The sequence below is a fragment of the Fulmarus glacialis genome, unplaced genomic scaffold (genome assembly GCF_000690835.1).
Source record: "Fulmarus glacialis isolate BGI_N327 unplaced genomic scaffold, ASM69083v1 scaffold39077, whole genome shotgun sequence".
NCBI lineage: Eukaryota > Metazoa > Chordata > Aves > Procellariiformes > Procellariidae > Fulmarus > Fulmarus glacialis.
The window spans coordinates 57,661-79,424 of NW_009224517.1; the positions used below are offsets into that span (position 1 = coordinate 57,661).

General features: G+C 41.9%; 1 protein-coding gene across 1 annotated transcript; it reads left to right on the plus strand.

The window, feature by feature from the left end:
• Positions 1 to 368: 368 nt before the first annotated feature.
• On the plus strand, positions 369 to 20,885 carry ANKH (ANKH inorganic pyrophosphate transport regulator; the record flags this gene model as incomplete). The annotated part of the gene is made up of 7 exons (XM_009582170.1): positions 369 to 687; positions 9,026 to 9,144; positions 10,281 to 10,364; positions 12,879 to 13,049; positions 13,657 to 13,791; positions 16,841 to 16,933; positions 20,790 to 20,885. Coding segments are annotated over exons 1-7 (1,017 nt in total), but the record flags the coding sequence as incomplete, so codon positions are not given.
• Positions 20,886 to 21,764: the final 879 nt, after the last annotated feature.

The window sequence follows — 21,764 nt, forward strand, 5'->3', positions numbered from 1 at the left end:
GAAAAGCTCATTACACTGAAAAAAAAGTTCAAGCTCCTGAAATTTCAGCATATAATGTCAGATTTTTTACCTGTAAAAACGGCCTGCAAGGACTGTGCTTTGTTCAGTTCAGGGCTGGGCCTCAAAGCGACATTTAAATGGTCTTGTATCATCCATGATTATTAGCAGATCATAAAATTACCCTAAAAAGGAAAGAGACTGACTTCTGGTATAGCAGGAGTTCCTGTATATACTATAGAAATAGATATTTACTTTATCTTCAAGTCTACTTGACTTGAATTTACTGTCCATATGAAATTACGAAGTTGCCTGTGTCACAAGTTATAAGTTACTGCTGCTGAAATGAGGTCCAACTCGGGGTGAAAACAATGAGAGCTGAACTTGCTTGTTCCTTCAGAAACCAGCTGCAGAAGGTTGTTTTTGGTACACTTCCCCATGTGCTACATTTTTTTTTTTCTGTGTTTCAACAGGCCTTGAATAGGGGCATCGCTGCTGTCAAGGAAGATGCTGTGGAAATGCTGGCCAGCTATGGGCTGGCATACTCCCTGATGAAGTTCTTCACGGGTCCGATGAGTGACTTCAAAAATGTAGGTCTGGTGTTTGTGAACAGCAAGCGAGACAGGACCAAAGCAGTTTTGTGCATGGTTGTGGCTGGCGCTGTAGCTGCTGTATTTCATACCTTAATAGGTAAGGCCACTTCACATCTAATTGATATGTCTTTTAATTTGCTTCCCTTGCCTATTCTTCAAAACTGATTAATCTGTAGGCTTAAGATTTCATTTATAAGTGCAACAGGAGATGCAAAAGAGATTAAATCTCTTGGGCTAGTATCATGCCCATCCACACAATTTTTATGACTTTTTAAACAGGTTGTTAAGTGGCAGATTCCACCCCCAGGGCTCTCCTGCCTGCCAGCAAAACATGCTGCTGGTCTCTTTCAGTCGGTGTGTGAGCAAAACTTTGGCAAGGTTGACAGGTTGCATGAAACTGATAACTCAGTCTTACGGTAAGGTAGTGACGATCACCTAGCAGTATCTGCCCAAATGGGTTTAGCAGGACTTGAAGGTGTGCTTGATAGGGCTGCTTGACAGAACCTGGTGGCACTGTCGGTGTACTCCCTCTGTACCTATCCCTTTGCTACTTATCCCACAGTACAAAACTCTGAGCAAGTAGGTGCCAGCATCCTCATTAAAATATCAGGTGTTACTCTCTACTAGTGCTAGTCATCATCTACTTCTGTTGAATAATTAGCCTGTAAGAAAAGTAGTTAATAAGAGCACTTTATGCCAAACTGAGACCAGCTCCCTGAGTGTACTATGGAACAAAGAAAATACACAAGCAGAAATGAACTGAACATAAAATGTAAGGCAGCCACAGGATTTGCCGGTTTCTGAGAGCCTGGAGAAATGGGATATCAACCCAAGCATCAGCCACAGCAATAAAAAGCCATGTGATCTGGAAGACTTTAACTTCATCCTCTCCGAGAACTGCACCAGATTCTCTGCACCTTCTGGCTCATTCTACAGAGCCAAAACCTCTGGACCTCAGCAACGAGGAACAGGAGATGCTGGAGGAAGAAGCAGAGAGTGCATTGCATTCAACAGGTAAAATCCTAAAAGCTGGGAGCTCTAAGGGATGGGAGGAGGGAGGTAATGCGACAGCCTATGGAGGCATGTGTTGGTTGACAGGCAGTAGGGTTGACTTGGATGACCAGCAGTAGGGGGTCATTCCGTAGCAGAAAGATGGGAAATGTGAGTGTGATGGCAATACACGGAATTGCTGTGAAATTACAGAGTGGCCTGGAAGTGAGGCACCATTCATTATCGGGCTGTTAGTATCTCAAGAGCAGCACGTGCTGCTGGTCAGCTTATAGAATAGAATAGAATAGAATAGAATAGAATAGACCAGACTATTTCAGTTCCTGCCAGAGTAGGTACAAGAGCCATCTGGTAAATACGGACACCCCCTGTTCTTATCCTTTAACAGGCTGCCAGCTATATTCACCAGCTTTATGTGCCTCCCAAGCACTCCAGTTTGTTTGACCATCACATCTCTTATTCCACCACCGATAGGGCAGCCCTGTGCTGTTTACCTTTACTCCACGTTACGGTCATGGTAAATGCTTACAGTAATGGCTCACTAGCCATGGCAACTCTGTGCCAGGGATAAGCTGTTGCGAATTTTATAAGCTGAATCCATGCATTCAAGTTAATTTAATTCACTGGTATTGATTGGTCACTTCCTCAATATTTTTATAGTTGATGCTGCTTTATTGAGTCAGTATTATAAACTTTGGGCCATTTGTATGTTTGGCTCTCATATTTCTTTGCTTGGAATGTTTCTTCAGCCCCCAGAGCTGCTCTTCTATTTGCTCACTTGTTTTTCTGCCAGCACTGGTCAAAGTTTTTGGCTTTGCCAGCTGGCTAAAGAAATATTTTCTAGTCATCCAACATTTTATTTTAAGCTACAGTAGATTGTAAGAAAATTTAAAGTGCAACTATCAAATTTCCAGGTGAAAGACATAGCTGGATTTTCCATGTGGGACGTCTTATTGAAGGGAAGTGTTTGGGGCAACCGTTGGAAAACATGCCAGATAAGTTTCTTGCCTTTGCCTGGAAAGAGAGCCCTGCTGAGCTCAGAACCTCTGAAATGCCTTCTCTGCAGATATTGGGAAAAAAAGAAAAAAGAAGGCTGTACTTACCATGCTTTAAAGTCCTGAATTAAAGGGCTTCACACAATCTTTCAGCTGCTTATGGTGGCAGACTGCAAAATATTTTTTAGTATTTTAACTTGTCTATGCCTGAAAATATGCAAAGGCCACAGCAGAGACTGGCAGAATGCCCGAGAGAATGGAGTTAGTCAGATTCTAGCACCAATTGCTTGGGTGATGTTGCCAAGTTTTGTGTTCCAAGTTTCCTTTGAACCTGTTTCAAATCCTGATTATTCTTCTCTGACCCACAGATGCATAACCTGCCTAGGAGGAGGAAGAGAAGGAGTCCAGTGACAGACAGGCAGCCTCCTAGGACCTGCAACTGCTCCCCAGCAGCTGCAAGCCTATCACAGGCTGTCTACAGGAGACACAAATACAGGTTACTGATGCTCGACAGATGAAAAAGAGAAATAAACAGCGCTCAAGGGACTGGATTTCTCCCACATGCCATGTGTATGGGGCTAAGGAAGATGACATGACTGTCTGTCGTGGGCTGTCAAAGCCCAGGAAGGAACAGGGAACAAAAAGCCCAAAGAAATAAGGAGGAGTACTGCAAGTCAGAAGGAGGAAAACAAGTGGTAGAAACACAGTGACCACAGTGAATCACCACATTTCCAAGTGTGATAGAGACTATTTGCAGTCTACACACATAGCTCCTCACAAACAGCAGCCTCTACTTATTTAAAATATCAAAACAGACCATTTCACCCACCTGACTCATGCTTCACTGCTTCAGCACCAGCTCCCCACTACTGCTTCCCCACCGGGGCTAACGCAATCCTCTGTGGGAGTGACTGGCTGAGCCAAACCACTTGAACTCACAGCTGCGAGGTCTGGGTCCCTAAGTCATCACCCCACCACATTCCCATGAACGTCCGCAAAGTCCTCACCAACAGTTCCTATCACTCCCCTGTACAGGTAGCAGTAAGAACCAAGAAACAAGCTGACCTTAACCAAAGGGATTTGAAACCATATTTCGTCCCACTTACAATGCTGCTGCAAACCTTGGTCAGTACGGTACTCCTGGATTTACTGTTTCATTTGCGATCTGGAAATAGAAGGTAGTATGCTGCCTTCCTTCCGTTGTGCTATTTTGGGGGCAGCTACTGCCACTAGTTAGGGCTTCCTGGTGGGAAGTTCACTATGTAGCCAGGATCTAAAATGTCTCGTTATTTCACATTGGCTTTTGGTGGGAATATTGGGCTGTAAGAGAAGGGTTTCAAGACGCTAAGCCTGTCTGTGCATATTTTTGACATCTTACTAAATTGCCAGCTTGACAGAGGAGATACATCATTTATATAACATTATGCTAACATAATGCATTTCATGGTGTTGCTGGTAAGCCCTCCATACGAAGTGGGTCCTTTTAACACCAGGGTCATGAAAGACATGCACATTTTCTTTGGCAATAAAACAGCATTGTTCAGCCTTTCACTAGTTTACTGAGAAATAGTATACTGAGAAAGTTTATTTCCTTTTGCATATTAATATTACTTTCCACAGCTCTCTGAGGTTCTGGAAATGACAAGGCAGAAGTTACTCTGGGGAAACATCCTCTTTGCTTAAGTAGACATCCTTAACTGGTGCTCTCTACGCCTGATTAAAAACTGTGTGATGGATCATTTGTCATCACCAGGAAAAAACTGTTGGAACTTTAGTAACCAAGCAAACCTATAGCAGACTGGATGGTCAAGACATGCGAGTGATTTGTTTTGTGCCAATTTATCACTGACAGGCTAGTGAGCATGGGCCACTCCCTGCACAGATTGCACAGGGGAAAACTTTAGCAGTTGCTAGTAATTCCACTGATTCTTTTGAACTTCCCACATGCATGGTCACTGCATGTACATGAAAGATCTCATAAGAAGCGAGACATAGGTGTAAACCCACCACTTCCAGTGTAACTCTTTCTAGAGACTAGGAATTACAGAGTGGCTTATGACAACCTGGGCTGTTTTTTCCAGTCAGTCTTATTCTGACGTGCCCACTGTACTGGCTCATACGAAACATTTTGCCCTGGAAGAAGATGATAGCACAGGAACACAAATCAGAATATAATCCAGGCTTGCTTTTTTTTTTTCTTTCTAAAAGGTGATAAAATGTTACTCATTAAAAATGTCCCCTACTTCAGCATCTTCAGATGGCCATTGCTAAAGCAGTAACATGCTTCCCCAGCTGCCCCAACCCTTCTCCCACAACAGGGGCGGTTTCTTATCAGCAAGGTATTCAGGGCAAAAGAGGAAGGAAAAAAGCCTATGTCCAAAGCATTTGTGGATTTTAGGATAGCAGTGATTGGTTTTTAGTTAAAACAGGCTAATTTTGAGACTTAGGAGATGTTGGCCTACCTAAAGATATTTCAGAGACCAACAGTCATTGATAGATTTGGGGAAATCAACTAATGCGATTTTGGAACTAGAGCTGAGAGCAGAAAAAGATGATTGCAGTGATCAGTCAGCAATGAGATGCTCCTAAGCTGTTTTTTTTTTAAATTCATTTATTGTTGTGAGCAAAAAGATCACAAAGCCTAAAACACTCTGATCATCTGGGCTTTCACAAGGGGGACACAGCCTTTTGCTCTGCTTTGAGTCAGGCTAATTAAAGACATAAAGAAATCTATGTACCCTGTGCCATCTCCAAATGAAGATTTGCCATTAATTTTTTTTTTTTTTTTTTAAATTCAAATTGGCATTTTGCTATCTGCCCAAATCACTTAGCTGAACAAACTCCTGACCAGCACCAGTTTTGGCCATGTGAGCCATCTTTCTGACAAGCAGCAGAATAGATTTTTACTTCTCAAGTCTCCAAGTTCATTTTTAAAACTGGCAGCGAAGTATGAAAATGGAATGCATCTGAAAAGAACAAGCTTCAACCCAAAAACATTTTTGGATTTTTTTTTTCCCTCCAGTAAAGCTAATATTGACATATGTAGCTCTGTGTCTAGAAGTAAATGGTATCACTTCCTACGAGGGTTTCTTTTTGTTTTCTTTATGATGTAAGTATAACACGCTGGGTAGTAGACAGCTCCAAAATGACTACGGTACACCTATTTGTTTGAGACTGCTGGCATCATTAAGAGTGTGTTCAGTTGGTTTAAGAATGTCTGAAGTTTATGTGGTAGTAATCAGCTTGTTAAAGAAGTCGGAAAAAAGGAAGAGAAGATCCAATTAGGTATGCAGTTTTCAGTGTTGTTTCTTAAGCTTCTGTATCTTAAAACTCAACTGGAAAAGCCAAAAGCGAGAATTCCTGCTTAAATTCCATAGCAAAAGTAATCCATAGACATACCAAAATAAATGAGGTATTAGAAGAGAGCAAACAGGCAGCTTGTCTTGGAGTTGGACTTCTCTGTTTTGATTGAAATGATGCAAGGAATGGGAAGAGCCATCTGCTTTAGATTCATGTAATACTCTTCAGCTCTGTTGTCTGTGTTACTAATTTTGTACCATGCTTCATAATAAGTTTGTAAGGTTGGCCAAGGTTAAGTTCTAATTGCATCAGCAATTGCTTTATTCATAGCTCAGAGACACATGCCTGTATATTTGTCAGGAAATCTCAGCTTGCTGAGTCCTTCTTCCTGAGGATGGAAACATTCATGGACATCAGCAAAAGTGATTGTGTGCTCTCACCGACATGTGGAATAGTTGACTATTTTAAAACTAGCTTTTAAGCTTAGCCATTATGATTTTAAAATCAAAATCACATTAAAAAGTGCAGTTAGACTTTTTTTTGGATGGGAGAGAGAAAAAAGAATCTTAAAGGTTACAGAGCACAGTGCTGATACCTCTAGAAATCTTAAAAATGTGGTGCTGTGAGCTGTGGTATATTGAGAGTGCCCTGCCAATAAACTACAACCCTGTGGTGAACTGCCTGTTCCTAGAAGTGAGAGTAGTTCACCCTCTGACCTCTCTGATTCTGTGAATTTTTCTGTGGTAGTAAACTTGGAAAAAAAATTTTAAACATCTCAATGGCTTTTAGAGCCAAAAAAGTTACTTATTACTCACTTTCTAAACACTTTAAAAGTCTCATTTAAAAGCAGGCGAAGCCGAGCAGGTGAAGTGCATGGAGAGCATGGAGAGTGACTTCTGCGGCGTGCTGTCCTCCCAGCACGGCACTGCTGGTGGAGGCCCCTCCACAGAAGCAGGTTCCTCAGCACCTCGACTCTGATTCTGTCAGTCCCCATGTGGGGAATAAGGCCGGTGTGTTTCCTGCAGCAGTTTTTAAGTTTTTGTGCAGGAGAAGTGTAAAGCAACTTCAACAGAACCTAAGAGACAGCTCGATGAATCTGACCCTCACAGGCAGCTTAACTCACGTGCCTTCCAAACTTCTTCTCCTTCATTCAAATAAGTCAATTCAGAAACATCCATGCGCTGCCCTGCCGTAAAAGCAGCTTTCCATAAGGACCTACCATGCAAAAATGATGCATAACAGAGAGTTTTCAAAATACTGAGTGAAAATTGGTGTATGGGTATTCATGCAAAAATAAAAAGAGGTTGTGCTTGATGTGTGACTGGACTGCAACAAGCACATGAACACTTAAAGAACTAAACTGGCCTCCCTGAACTGAGGAGAGGTTGGAGTCCTGGTTTAAAGTTCTTCCCCAACCCCTTTCAAAAGGAAACAAGTCTGGGAGTGCCTCAGGAGATGGCTAAGCAACTTGGGGATTACTGGGTGAACTGGGAGACTGCAAGCCTAACAGTAGTTCAGATGAAAGGCATTTAGATAGGGACCAGCATAGGGAAAGGGAGAGTTTTTAACATTTTAGCATCTTTTGAGCAGTCCTGGTTATCTGGAATGAGGCTCGTGCCTGTTCCCAGTGCTGTCATACCACCTCCTTCTATTTTACTACCTTGTTTACACTGTCTTGTTCAGACTGAAAAAGTCTTTTCAGTCCTGTTAACCATTTAACTGCTGTATCCTTAAGCCATCACAAAACAATGATGACTTAAACTCCTCGTTAATTGCTTCCAAACACTGATTATGAATTATGAGAGAGACTTTTAGGCTAAAAAGATTGAATTGGATGACTAGTGTTAGCATTTGTCAATCCGATTATATGACCGGCATGCATGAAAAGGATAACTTTCCTGAAATACCCTGTATGAAGGTCTGTACAATGATAATAGAGTTGTTATAAATGGAAAATCAGATAGATGTTAACATTTGAAATAACTGTCTTAGAAGAGACACAAGTGGAAGAGAACTGAGGTAATATTCCCCAGGCACAAGTAATTCTGCCACTGGGAGGTTGACTTTACAACCTAATCATTCTTTTAACAGCTGTTACAAGTGTAGAGGAAACTAAGTATGCAGGTCTAGAACATAGTTTATAAAAGGTTAAAAACTATTTGGATTATTTAACTGTGCATATTATGTAAGTCCCCATAGTTCAGAGACTCCAGTCATAGCTAGCTCTTCGTTATTCCTGGTCATGGGGAGGACTCGGGGGTTATTAAAACAGCTGGATAACACGGGTACTAACAGAGAGGTAAGCAGTTCTTTAGAGAGCTGTGTGGTGAGTCCCTGCGTCTGTGCTGTCTTCAACGCAAGGCCTTGGGAAGAGAGCCCTGGCCAGAGGCGTGTTGCCCAACACTAAAAATTCTCGTCTTTGGTTGAAACAGGATGGCAAAATGACATACTGGCGATCAGAAGTGGCAACCCCCTGATTTCCAGCGGTGCCCTTTTCTGACTTGTAGCTCCCGGCTCTAGATAAGGAAGGAAACTAAGGCTGGTCGAGGCTGCCCAGAGACTGTACCGTGAAGGGCGCAGTGCCCTGACAGGTCCCAGCAGAGGTGATCATTAGGCGGAGTAGGGGAGAGGCATAACGAGTGTGATTTGTTGCATGCCTTCGCAATTCATAGTATCCTTTTACAGCTTTGGGCAGGTTTACAGGTAACGTCATGAGAATGCAGTGACAATAGATGGTTTCAGCATTTATGAGGTACTACATCCCATGAAATAGACAATGCCTGGTGAAAACAGCTTTTCTAACAAAGAGCTTTGAGTTAATGAAAGAGCAGTAGATTTTCTGGAGTACCAGTGTGTTCATTTAGCAAACAGATGTGGCACTTACTATACCCGTCTCCCAACCCAGCCATTTGTTATCACTCCTCTGCCAAAGGTTACTTGAAAAAGAACCATGAGAGCACTCCTTAGTCATAAACAGCAGCTGGTGAGGCTGTAACATCCCGAAGCCCCTGCAGCTGTTTGCCGAGTGGATGCGTGTCCCTAGGCGTCACGGTCTTTCAGGTACTTCTGAGTATCTCACCCAGAGTCCATATGTAACCTTTATTATTCATTCCTGTTCTTGTGTCTCTACAGCATATAGTGATTTGGGGTATTACATTATTAATAAGCTGCACCATGTGGATGAATCAGTGGGAAGTAAAACTCGGAGGGCCTTCCTTTATCTTGCTGCCTTCCCTTTTATGGATGCCATGGTGAGTGCCTGATTCAGAACTGAATTTTAATATTAACGTTATTTTTTTCCTTTGGTGATCTTAGTTCACAAAGTCTGTTACCTGATGGGAAACTGGAGGTGTACAGAAGGAAGGTGTGTCCTTTGCAAGCAGTAGCTCTGGATATACCTGGACACATCATCTCCTGCTACCTGGAAAAAGCATCTGGGTGGACTTTGAACATCCAGAGATCATAACAGATGTAAAAAATCTCAGCTGCCTTGTTACTGTATGTGCATGCTGGAAAGCACTGGTCGTCTTGTGATCAGCTGCACCAATTGTCTGTATGTGTCTTCTCATTCCAATTTGTAGTGAAAGAGTTGGATTTGCCATGCATTCCCAGATCACTTGCAGAGCTCACAAGGAATAAGCTCAATATTTTCTGAAAGCAAATTTGTTGAAAAGATATTTCTTACCATCAACTTTTGCAAGCACAGCTAAGTCCAGTATATCTCAAATGCTTGGGCAAGAGAGCCACACCTGGTGTGGGCTGCTGCTTCCCAGATCACCAGGCTTACTGCTTGTGGCCTGCACAACATAAAAATATGGCAGCTCTCTTTAGTGCCTCTGCTTCTGTATAAAACTGGTAAAGGATATGGCATGCCTCCACTACTTTCTTTGTCTGCTTGAAACAGTAGCTGACAATAAAAAGAAGTTGGATCATTAAGCTTTCCTTTCCAGTCAGGACTCAGTATAACTCAGTGCACCAATGAATGTTACACTTCAGAGGTGCATCCAGCTGGTGAATGAGAATAAACATTTTTTCCCTCAGATTATTTAGTATGATAATCCATCCTGTGCAGCATCTGTTTTATGAAGAAGGGGCAGTTTCTTATTAGATCTGCTCAGAAATTTCTATACAGTCTATAAAATTATTCCCATTCTCCCTGTCAGCCCTGGCAATGAGGAACTGAATGCAGCAGTGCTTTCTCTGCATTACTGGCTTAACATTTGTCCAGGTTCACACCAGGTACTGCTGGTGGAAAAGAGCTTTATAAGTTGTTTGTGTACAATGTAACAGCAATGTGCATTGTGTACAGTGAAAACAGCATTCTGGGACCTGGAATCATTCACAAGTATCATAATCACTTCCCAAACTCTTCTCTGCCTTTTTTCAGGCATGGACCCATGCTGGGATTCTGCTGAAACACAAGTACAGCTTCCTAGTGGGATGTGCCTCCATCTCAGATGTCATAGCTCAGGTAATGACTCCTCTTAGCAGTCACTGTTTCCATTGTGTTACGGACTAGGTGCTTTCCTAAGCAGGAACTCTTTTGCACAGAGACTGTCTTCTCTCTCCACGGTGAACAACACACCAGAGGAAGTAATCTTGTGTGCTGTTCTCTGGCTGTTTCCCAGTTGTGTGGAGGCTGTTTGCCGATAGTTGTGGTTTAGGTCTCACTTCAATGGATCAAGTCAGTCCCAAACCAATGTCAGGAGAAGGGAACCAGGGCTGTTCAGGCTAGGGCCATGTCTTCCAGCACCTCCACAACCCTGTTTCAGAATGGCTGAGGAACAAGTTATATATACATGTGTACATCTGGGAAAAGGAAAGGTCAGGCAAAAGAGACGGATGGCTGCTACCAAACCTGAGGCTGATGGAGTGCTTTGAAAGAGACCTTTCTTCCCCCTGTGTATTCTCCCCTACACTTTGCACAGTTGCACTGAAGTCCTGAGTGGGGCTTGTAGGTGGGGAAGTGAAGGCTTGATTCTCCAGTTCACCTGTCAGTTTTGCACATGCTAATCCAGTGAAATGCAGTAGTGTAAGCCGTCTTCTGAGTGCCAGTATGGCACTGGTTTTGTTACTGGTCCAAAAGGTAAGGGCTCAGAACTGCAGCAGAAGGGATCTGTGGTGATAGCCCCTGGGTGATGCAGAGAAGACCAAATGTTGTTTGAACTTTCATTTGTGAAGGAGGTGTTGACTATCCTGTTGCTTTGTACTATACACACTTAAAAAACAATATTCATACATATTGCTCATGGCCAGTGTTGTAGCATTTGAGAACCATTATACAACCCTCTTTTCAAAGCATGTATAAAAATACTACAAAATGGAGAGTCCCAGCACCTGTAAAACAATTGCTGTACTGCCCCATTACCAGCTGAATGGTGTAATGACTGGGTAAGAAAGAGGATAATAACAGTACAACATCAAAGGAAATAGGAAGTCAACGGCACTTAGTTCAATTTTCCATAGCATTTTCCTCCCACTGAATATGAGCAAACCATAAACCAGGTTGAACCATTCAGTCAGCTGCTATTCTATGTTTGGCAGATCTGCCCCTCTACAGTACTGCACTAAATCCCTGAAGATAATACCAATTACTGTAAATTATCTTAACCCTCAGGATCTGCTCTGTTCTGCTGTGACCTGCAAAGTTTGCTGACCCTAGATCCATGTCGGGTCATAAACAGCTAAATACAGAAACAAATTCTTATTTTGGCCATGGTACACATGCCCTTTCCACAGTGGTTGGTGAGTGGGGTGACAGGGTTGTGAAGAATAAGACACCTGTCTCTCAACAAAATATTGCACAGAGCAAGAGCAAATCTGGAAGACAAAAAGTTGTGATTCTCCGTACCCCAGAACTCTCTACACATACATCTGCTCCCTACACAAGCAATAGGTGCGCAGGCAGTAGCTAATTCTCCTTGGGTAGCTTAATATACACACTTTTTGTGACTGACTTTGCTTCTGTTTACTGAAAAACAATTCTTTTGTAGGGTTCAAAAGAGCAGTTTTGCAAACCCTCATAAACAGCGTGGCCTGCCTAATAAACATTTACACAGCGTGATTTTTCTTACATATTTCTTGAGCTCTAGCAATGAAGGAAAGAACCTGCCCCTGAACAATGTGTTTTGTATTTCTTGTAACTCACTTGAATGCCAGCATGTCCCAGCAGGGTTGTCCTTGATTCTGCTGTTCACAGCACCAAACGCAGTTGACTTTCTAGTTGCGCCCCCCATCCAGAGGCATTTGGAATTTAACAGGCACACCATCAGCCCTGTACTTAATGAAGAGAATAATATCATATTAATCAATTCCTTTGCATTTTCTGGATTGAGCATTTAATCTTACAGGACTGAATTATGAGCTGTTCATTAGCCCAAAAGTTTCCATTTCATTTACATCAATGTGGCACTCAGATAGCTGAAGAGAGAATGATGAAATACTGAAATTTCACTCAAAAAAGTAGAAAATTAGGATGACATAAGATTTCCTGCTTCTAAATGCTGAAGTGAATACTTCAAAACATCTGGGTTTTTAATTGCCACTGCCTCCCCCCCCAAAAAAAAAAAAAACAGTAGGGCTTAGAAGCTGACCCTAGAAGCATGTCTCCAGCCTCAGTGCATATCAGAATAGCACATTCTCCTGGGAAGGGTGACACTCAGCCACATGTTTGCTGCCAGACCTTGCCAGACTTTCATGCTAACTTTCTCCTATTTATGGCTCCTAGTCTGACACCTGCCCATACCTTCAAGTACTGTTTAATAGAGCTTCTGTATGATGTTAACTCTTGTTCTTCTCATTTGTATGACTGAATGCAGGGGGGTCCTGACTAAAGTTTCAATGCCGCAAGCTTGAAGTCAGGTAGATACTGTAGTCACGCACGGTTGTTGGTTCAGATGGACTAGCTTGGAGTCAGACAGGAGATATGTTGGCCCTAAAGAAACACACAGACAAATTATTAATCATTTATTTGTTTGCCCTGCAGGTTGTTTTTGTAGCCATTTTGCTTCACAGTCACTTGGAGTGCAGGGAGCCTCTCTTGATCCCAATCTTGTCCTTATACATGGGAGCACTTGTCCGATGTACCACGTTATGCCTCGGATACTACAGGAATATACATGATGTCATCCCTGACAGAAGTGGGCCTGAAATGGGAGTATGTCTTAATCCTTTGCGCTTTTTCAAATTCAGTAATTTTAAACTTGCCTTTTGTGTTATAATACTGTATTAAACCACCGTGCATGAAGGACCTCCTTTCTCCGTCCTGCAGGAAAAAACATTTTCACTTAAGGAGGCATGATAGAAACTATTCCAGCAGCAGTGCACATGAGGCAATGCTTCCCGTGCTATGGATGTGCTGTCTACCGAGCACCTCTGTACTGAGCTCTGTACTGAGCTGTAAGACAGCACAGCATGAACTAAGTGGACACCTTATTTCACAGGGAAGAAGGTCTCAAAATCCCTCTTTTTCCTCAAATGTCATATTGGTTTTCACATATCTTTGTCTGGTAGCCAGAACAAATTATGCAGATAGATACCTTATGCATTATTTATTGAGATCCATGACACAGCTTCTTTTGAATCAGTATTACTAATATGAGTGGAAATACTTTAGGCTCCTCATCTTGAAAACTATTGAAATGAATGTACCAAACTGACAATGGGTGGGAAAAGCAAAAATCCTTTATCTGTGCTTTTGGTTCAGTTCTGCATGTTTTTTTCCAAATCCAGTTCTTTTTTTTATTTTTTCCTATGTGTTGCAGGGAGAGGCTACAATAAGGAAGATGCTGAGTTTCTGGTGGCCTTTGGCATTAATTTTGGCAACTCAGCGAATAAGTAGGCCCATTGTCAACCTTTTTGTCTCCCGGGACCTAGGTGGCAGTTCTGCAGCCACAGAGGTAAGAAAATCAGTGCTCTGCATTACTGCAAACGATCATTTACATGGAGTTACCTCTGTGTTTCTCTTCTCAGCCGTGCTGACAAGAAAAAATTGTCTTAAGTACATTTTTGTTTAGTGTTCTCCTTATCCTTGAAAAGAAGACTGCCTGGACTCTTACCATGAATGTTTCTGCCAGGCCTAGTAGGACCTCACTCTCAATAAGACCAGTAGAACTTTTTCACTGAACAGTTCCTGTGTCCCAGGTTTTCATGCTCTACATATAGGTACATATGCTCTGGAGCATTCAGATCCCAGAGATTTTAGGACAGTCGTCAGTAATCCCATGTTTCGCTGTTTCCTGTCATGTAAATTTATGGCTGTGCAAACTGATGTGAAACTACTGTTAGCAGTCAGTGCATCACACAGAATAGATAGGGTAGAGATGTAAGGAAGCACATACATAAAAAAAACCTGTCTCCTGGTTGAGGTATGAAATGCACCCTGTTTCTCTTGAGGAATTTCAGATTACTCCAATATCTCTTACAGCTGGTGAGAGCCGGACTTCGGATTGTAATGCAGAGCCTTCACCAGTGCTCACCATGAGCTGACCTATTCTCTTAAGAAGTCTGGGGGACCTTTGCTGCCAGTTTCAGTGGGAGGATGCCTAGATCCACGTAGTCATTAGCAAATCTCTCATGTTTTTTCTACAGGAAAAACAAAGCTGTAAGATACTAAATGGAAAGGAAAATTCAAACAGCTGATGCCTAACAAATGTTCTCTCAGCACTGCTAATTTGTCATACGTGATACTGTGTATTTCACTCGCTCAGGAGTTGCCAGTGACTGCAAATAAACAGCTATGGAGAAAGAATTTAGGAAACGTAACGCTTTTACATGTGTAAATCGGGGATCAGCCTATGCGTTAATAGCAGTCTCAGCAGAAGGGGAGCCAGAGCAGGTTAGCAGAGATCAGTTTGGCATTTCTTGGGGACTTCTGATTTTAGATGCATCACATTTCATGGCTAGCCAATTGCATTTTGTTGCTATTAGGATGACTCCAAATACATGTCATAGCTGGTGGTTTGCTGGCCTTTTTACACTAACAGTAACGGTCACATTTCAACTTTCTCTGATTTCTGGAATAATTGCCTTTGAAAAGGGAGATGCTGGCAACACAGATAACATCACTGTCTGGAGCATCAGTATACACAGGAGTTTTATAGGTCCCCTGTTCAAAAATATCATCAACTTTCAGTGTGGGCAGGATGTCCCTGTGAAGGGATGTTCATGAGGACAGCAAGTCCACTTGCATTGGCCAGCTCCCACTGCTTTTGTTTGGACTGCCAGCACAGTTATGGTGATTGGGGTACCTTTTTTGGTGTTGGCTTTGATGGGGGACTTTTTCAGTTGTCAAATACAGGTTCTAACATTTAGGAAAGCTTTCATGCACGTATTTTGGGATCCCAGCAATTGAGGAAAAATACTGGAAGAAAAATCACTGCTAAAAACTTCAATAATTTAATCCAAGTGGAATCTAGCATACAAAATGTGGTAGTGAAATACTGTTTTCTTTAACAGTTACTATGTCTTTGCAGTCTTTTTGGACTTCATCGTGAAAATAAGCAAAATATCTTTTATATTCCTTATTTGATTTAACTTAGTTAGGTTTCATACAGATGGAAATTCTGCTGAAAATACAATAATGGGGGGATTGCAATTAAAAAGGGTACTGTCCTAAAATTCCAATTTGTTTTCTTTGAACCAATTACTTTTTCAAGGTACATTAAACATTATTAAAGCTACTATTAGAAGAGAACAATCTATCCCACTCTCTTCCTCTCTGTGGATATCACTACTTTCCCCCCTCTTTTTAAACAGCACAAGGACCAAATTAGCTTGCTGCATGGTCCTATATTTGTATAGGTCTTTTAACCAAGCAAGGCCAGCAATTAACATTTATAATGGGAAAATGGGCTCAGATAACCAAGAAAATGTACATCAAAAGTTTAGGAGTGAAACAGAGACAGCAGTAGTTAGAAAAGGTCTTTCTTAACGCTATCATTGGCAGATGTAAAATGCATCTGAATTTAGGTGGATTGTAACAGATCTGAACCTGCAGACAAAAGGCAGTCAAACACTTGGATTTTTGGAATTAAGAGAGTCAGGCAATTCTCAGTACAGATGCACACTTCAGCTCTGAGGACTAGAAAACTTGGGGTGACAGTAGATTTCCAAGCAGCTGCAGGAAGAGCTCCCTAAACACCCTTCCTACATGAACGACTTGAAGTACATGTATTTGGACTTTTTCTTCAGAAATCAGAAACATCACCAAAATCTTTCATACATTAATATGGGGGGGGTATGTCTTTGATGTACCTCTTGGACTGTATTTGTGAAAGTGCAAAAGGGCCTAGTTTTAAATTGCAGGCAGTGAGTTGTTTCTCATGATAAAAAATGGTCATCTGGAATTATTTTAGTCTGGTTTTCGTTGATGAGCACCAAAGTGGAGGGAGGGCGTTTTTTTGTCTCATAAGTGCCTCGTGCCCCAGAGCAGTCAGTTTGATGTCTGAAGTCAGTCAGCCACTGAGGCCTGTTTTGTAGTCTGTCTGTCTTACTTAAAACTGTTTTACTTACGAATAACCAAGTAAAATGTACATAGATTAAAATTATGAAATATGGTGCAAAGCTACAGTGAGTTGTAAGGCATTCTGCTACTCGGGTATCTGTAGGTAAAATAACTCAGGAGCAATGTGGGAGGGAGGTATTCAGCTGGCTGAGGGACACACACCAGCTCAAGTTAACTATTATCCCAAAGTATCAGAGTGATGGTGAAACGACAAAGCCGGGTAACGTAGCTTCATAGCACGAAAGATTTCGTAAGCTTAAAACGCTGGGCCAAGTGATGGCCACTCTGACGGTCTTGCTGAAACAAAGAGCTTCCAGTCGCCTGCCTGGTTTCTCACTGTGTCAAGGTCAATGTGGTGATATTGGTGAGAAATGGCACCCTATGTTAGTTTAACTGTTCTCTTCACAGACTTGAAGTTCATGTTTCCCTGTCTCTTTTCATAGGCGGTGGCGATTCTGACAGCTACGTATCCTGTGGGACACATGCCGTATGGCTGGCTGACAGAGATCAGAGCAGTATACCCTGCTTTTGACAAGGTGAGTGCCTGTGTTAGGGGTGTAATAAGTACCTTTCATGTGGTTTCACATGTGCGTCCTCCGCTTTCTCTCTGTTACAACGTTATAATTTAGGGGTGGCTTCAGTGATGTCAGAGGAATTTCTGCCAAACAAATATGAAGAAAGTTAGTTCGTGGCTCCGTAATGAAGTGTAACAGATTCTTTAACAAATAAACCAACCAAAGATTAAATAGGGCTGTATTAATGGCCATCTGTTGTCTTGCTTCTCTTTACTTTTGCTTTTGATGCCTATTGTCCCTTGTCCCATTGATAAGGTTTTCTTAAAACCCTAGTTAAAATGAATAGGTTTTTGGTGGCTTCAAGCTGTTGTGTGATTTATGATTTTAACCTTAGCTCTGTGTTACAAGGTATTAAGCTACCTTTTTGACAGATAGGTGCTGTATTTTTAAGGATTAAAAAAAGTCCTCACTTAGTTACTATGATGTAGCTACTTAGCTAATGAAGTGATTTCTCACAAAGTGTCCATCAGTGAATGAGCAAGCTCACGTCTCTGCTCCAGATTCTGCGGTATCTCTCAAATGGGTTTGGGTTCATTTGCTGATGTTAATATTTAGCAAAGGTTGTTTCATAGACTGACAGTAATACAGATAACATACATTATTTTAGTAGTACTGACTTAGCTGGCCAAGACTATGACGATTTTTGTTGGCAAATCATGTAATTATGTAAGAATGCAAGGACTGCTTGTGGAACTGAGCACAGAGTAAATATATAACCAAAATTAATTTTGTTTAGACTCTTTTTTTTTGCTCTGTTTTAAAACTGGTACTCACTAGCCCATATGTTGTGTGAAGAACAGTCATGTCCTGTGACACTCTAATTCAAATGCCAGATCATCTCCTTCCCTTTATTTACCAGTTAGTAACTGAACTTTCTGGTTCCAAATACTGATGAAAAATATGTTTGCTTGCTTAGGGGTGTACGTAACTGAAGCAAGCCCTGTTTGATATGATCCACCATATTTCCAAGAAGAATTTAAAAACAAAACAAAGAAAAGTCAAATCAGTCATAACTTCCCAACCTGCCTATGTACAGCTAAATTGACCTGTTGGATAAAATACAACATGCAGGCTTTCTCAGAGGTCATGCTGCTGAAAAGGAACTGCAGATGCAAAACCAATAAACTGCAAGATAAAAATGGTTTGGGACAGGAAACACAGGGGCTCCTAACCTCATCTGTTATGAGCCACAATGAAATGCATTGTTGCCAAGCAAAATTAACAGCAATTAAGACTCCTAAATTCAGGTCTCATTTAGCTGGTGGAAGATGTGCTGACAACTTTAGTGGTGACAGGATTAGACCATGATTTGTCTGTTTGTTTATTTCAGTTAAAAGGCTTCTCACAGATCTCTTGTGGAACGAATGTAAGGAAGAAAAAGCTAGGGTAAGGCACAGATAGGTACAGTTTGTCTCATTTTTTTGCCAAAAAAGTATATAATGGGGATTTTAGTTGCATGTTTTAAGAGCAGTTTGGCATAAAATGTGCTAAGTGAGGTAGCAACAGTATAAAGGGTATCTCATCCTGGCAACCATGTGTGCAAATGCCTCCACCGTACCTTTCAGACAATAAATACCAAACCAGAAACCCACAGTGGTTTTTTTTAGATTGCTGTGAGAATTGCTTTACCCTCGGTCACACGTCATTCGCGTGTCACCGTGCCTTTCAAAAGCTTTGTTTCCTTAAGCTAAGGCTTTCTCAGAAGAGTCCAGATAGAAGCACTTTTTATTTCCGGACTCTGTAAAGCCTCCATTGTGATTTTCAGATGCTGAAACAGTTTGCATGCATGCAAACTCCCATTTTCTTTTGTCAGTTACTCAGAAAGCTGGCAATGCTGATGGCCATCAGAAGCACACTGCATTGCCTTAACTGACTGATGGGATTTGGGATCCAGACAGTGTGCCCCTCTTCAGTGGCTCTACTGGAGAAGTCAGGTTCTTGTCTTCACTGGGAAGTCATTACCTCTGTTCACGTTTGTAAGAGAGATGCAGCACCCTGCTTCAGTCGTTCATGAGACTCTATGTCCAGAGCAACCTCATGGCCTAGCAGTTACATCAGGTTAAGGGTTACTACTGATTTTCTGAAAGAAAACAGGCAATTCCTACTTCCGTGCTCTGTTTGCTGTTTTATATGGTGATAATGCCCTTACTCTTAATAGACTGTGCTGTCTGATTCAGAGCAGCAACACTGACTGTGAGAAGACTTGTGAACACTATTTATCTGATTAATAGATGGGAATGGATACTCTTTTTGCTCCATAATCTGCATAGTGTTTTGACCCAAGAACTAAATGTGTGCAAGAGATAGGAATGAAGAGCATGTGGTCAAGAGTTAGAGCAAAGGGCGGAGTAGAGCAAGGGCAGAGTTAGCAGCAGCGAGGTAGGAACAAACGAGAGCCCTTTTTCTTCATAGTCCTTTTGGATGGCTTGATTTGGGTGTGCTTTCCTTCCTCTCTGTTATTTCAGCCTTGTTAGAAAGTTGAGCCGTGCAGCAGAGTTCATTTAAACACTGGTGAGCAATGTAAGCAAGGCCCATCCTCACATATATAAAAAATAACAGTAACAAAGTATTTCTTCAGAAACACAAGAAATAAGAATAGATGCGTGAAAAAATGTTTACAGAGAGTTTTCATAACCTGTTCCCAAAAAGGGCAGATGTGGGAGTAGCTTTCTGCTTTAGGGTCTGGGTTGCCTACATGCATCTTCATGCACCCAAACTTCCAAGCAGATATTTAGGCAGGAGCGTGGGGCTGTCCAGGTGCTGTCGCTGCATTGATCACCACAGAAGCTTTTAACTGCAAAATTCCATCAACTACTTGAATGTGTGTGAAATGGTGTACCCTTCACGGAGCTCACGTTCAGTTTGTCCACTCCCAAGATGTGTTTGCATAAGTTCCTATTTCTCTTACGAGTAACTTCAGTAAAGGAGGCTGACTGTGTGACAAATACTGCTGTTCTACCTGAGTTACATCAAGGATGAATAAATGTTGTACTACATCTTATGGTATAGGTTTTATCAGCGTGGGCACATACTTGTGTATCTCAAACAGCCCCAGGGTAAATGCAATAGATGACACCACAGCCTATTGCTACAGGGCTCCTAATGGTGCCCTGCTTTTGATATCCCATCCTCTCCTTTCACAGACCATTTAGTTTGTTTTTATGTGTTCCCTAAGGGCAATTTTAAATCTTCAGCTTCATTTGCTATATTAGACATTTGGAAGAGGGCTTTTGTTGTTGTTTTAAACAAAACTTCGCTGCCATGTGAGTACAGAGCCCATGTTCAAGGTGGAACATCTAATAGTCCTAATTATGTTCTGTTCATTAAACTGCATTAACGGAGCGAGCTGTTCCAGGAGCTTTGTTTATATTACCTACTTGTCTAATTGGATCAGTAAGGATGCTTGCATTGGCATATGGATTCGGTACCACTCTGTGGTAAAAAGGAATGGAATCCTATTTTTCCTGTGAAAACATGCTACAAACTTTAAACTAAGGTAAAAAAAATCACGTGGAGTTTCCTTAGAAAGAGCTACCACCCTTTTTCAAAGCTGAATTTATTAAATAGGACTTATTCCTTAGAAAAGTAGGGAGATTACTCAGCCCTCAGTGACCATAGGAGCAGTTGCTGTCAGTTTAAGTGGAAAATATTCTGTGGTGGTACAAAGTACTCAGAAAGCTCTAGGTTAAAAAGCAAACAAGCAAAGACAGACATGCACGCGCACAGACAGTCCGATCCAACACATGATCCTGGTGCCGTCAGCCTCCTGCTTGTCTGGAGCCAAGCTAATGCTCGTTATCTCTTTCTCTCACCCTAGAATAACCCCAGCAATAAATTGGTGAACACCAACAGCACCGTCACAGCAACACATATCAAGAAGTTCACTTTTGTTTGCATGGCATTGTCCTTAACGGTAAGAAACCTTTGTTCAACTCTCTGTCTTTCATCTCAACCAGAAAATTATCTCCTCTACCTAATGCTAAAAGCACTAGCAGTTCAAGAAAGGTGAGTTGTCTTTTCTTATGAAGCTCTGTTGCTTTTATCTGGAGAAGAGAGTGTGATCGTAGTACTGGAGTACTAAGAAAATCAGCTGTCATTAACTCAGGCTAGATATCTTACGGGCTAGAGTTATTTTATTTAAGTCTTCTCACTACTTTTCATTTCAAGTCAGCCTTCACATGCAAAGAGATATCCGAGATCTGCTGTTCGTTTTTCTCTTTTTTTTTAATGAACAAAACTTCCGGTAACCAGCGCGTCAGGAAAATGAAAAACTGCATTTGTCTCATGTGCGGTGGGATGGCAGCCTGTCCCCGGGCATCGTTTGCTGTGAATGGTGGGAAAAGCAGCACGTGTCGAAACTGCAGAAGCTGTTCCCTGCCGCCTCACATGGCACTGGTCTTCCACGCTGGGGGGTAATTTCATGCACGTTGGTTTTGTTTACTCTTAAAATGAACTAAAAAAGGCAATCGCAGAGATGGTGCTGACACGGGCAAAAGGATCTAAAGCCTTTTCTGTGCTGGGAAGCATTGCGAGGGGCTGACATTCAGGGAGAAATTTTGCTGAGCCTGCAGCATTTCAACCAGCTTGCACACATACGTACAGTGCCCCTTCCCCAAGAAAACTGTTTCTGCACAAGTCTTTTTAGCAACAAACAGGCGGTTGTGGAAAAAAACTCACGCAGGTGGTGGGGATCACAGCAAATAATGGAGCAGATGACCGGAGTAAATGCAACTTCTGTTTCTACATGGGATGGATTTACATCAGTGCTTGGAGCTGGTCAAGCCACCCACGT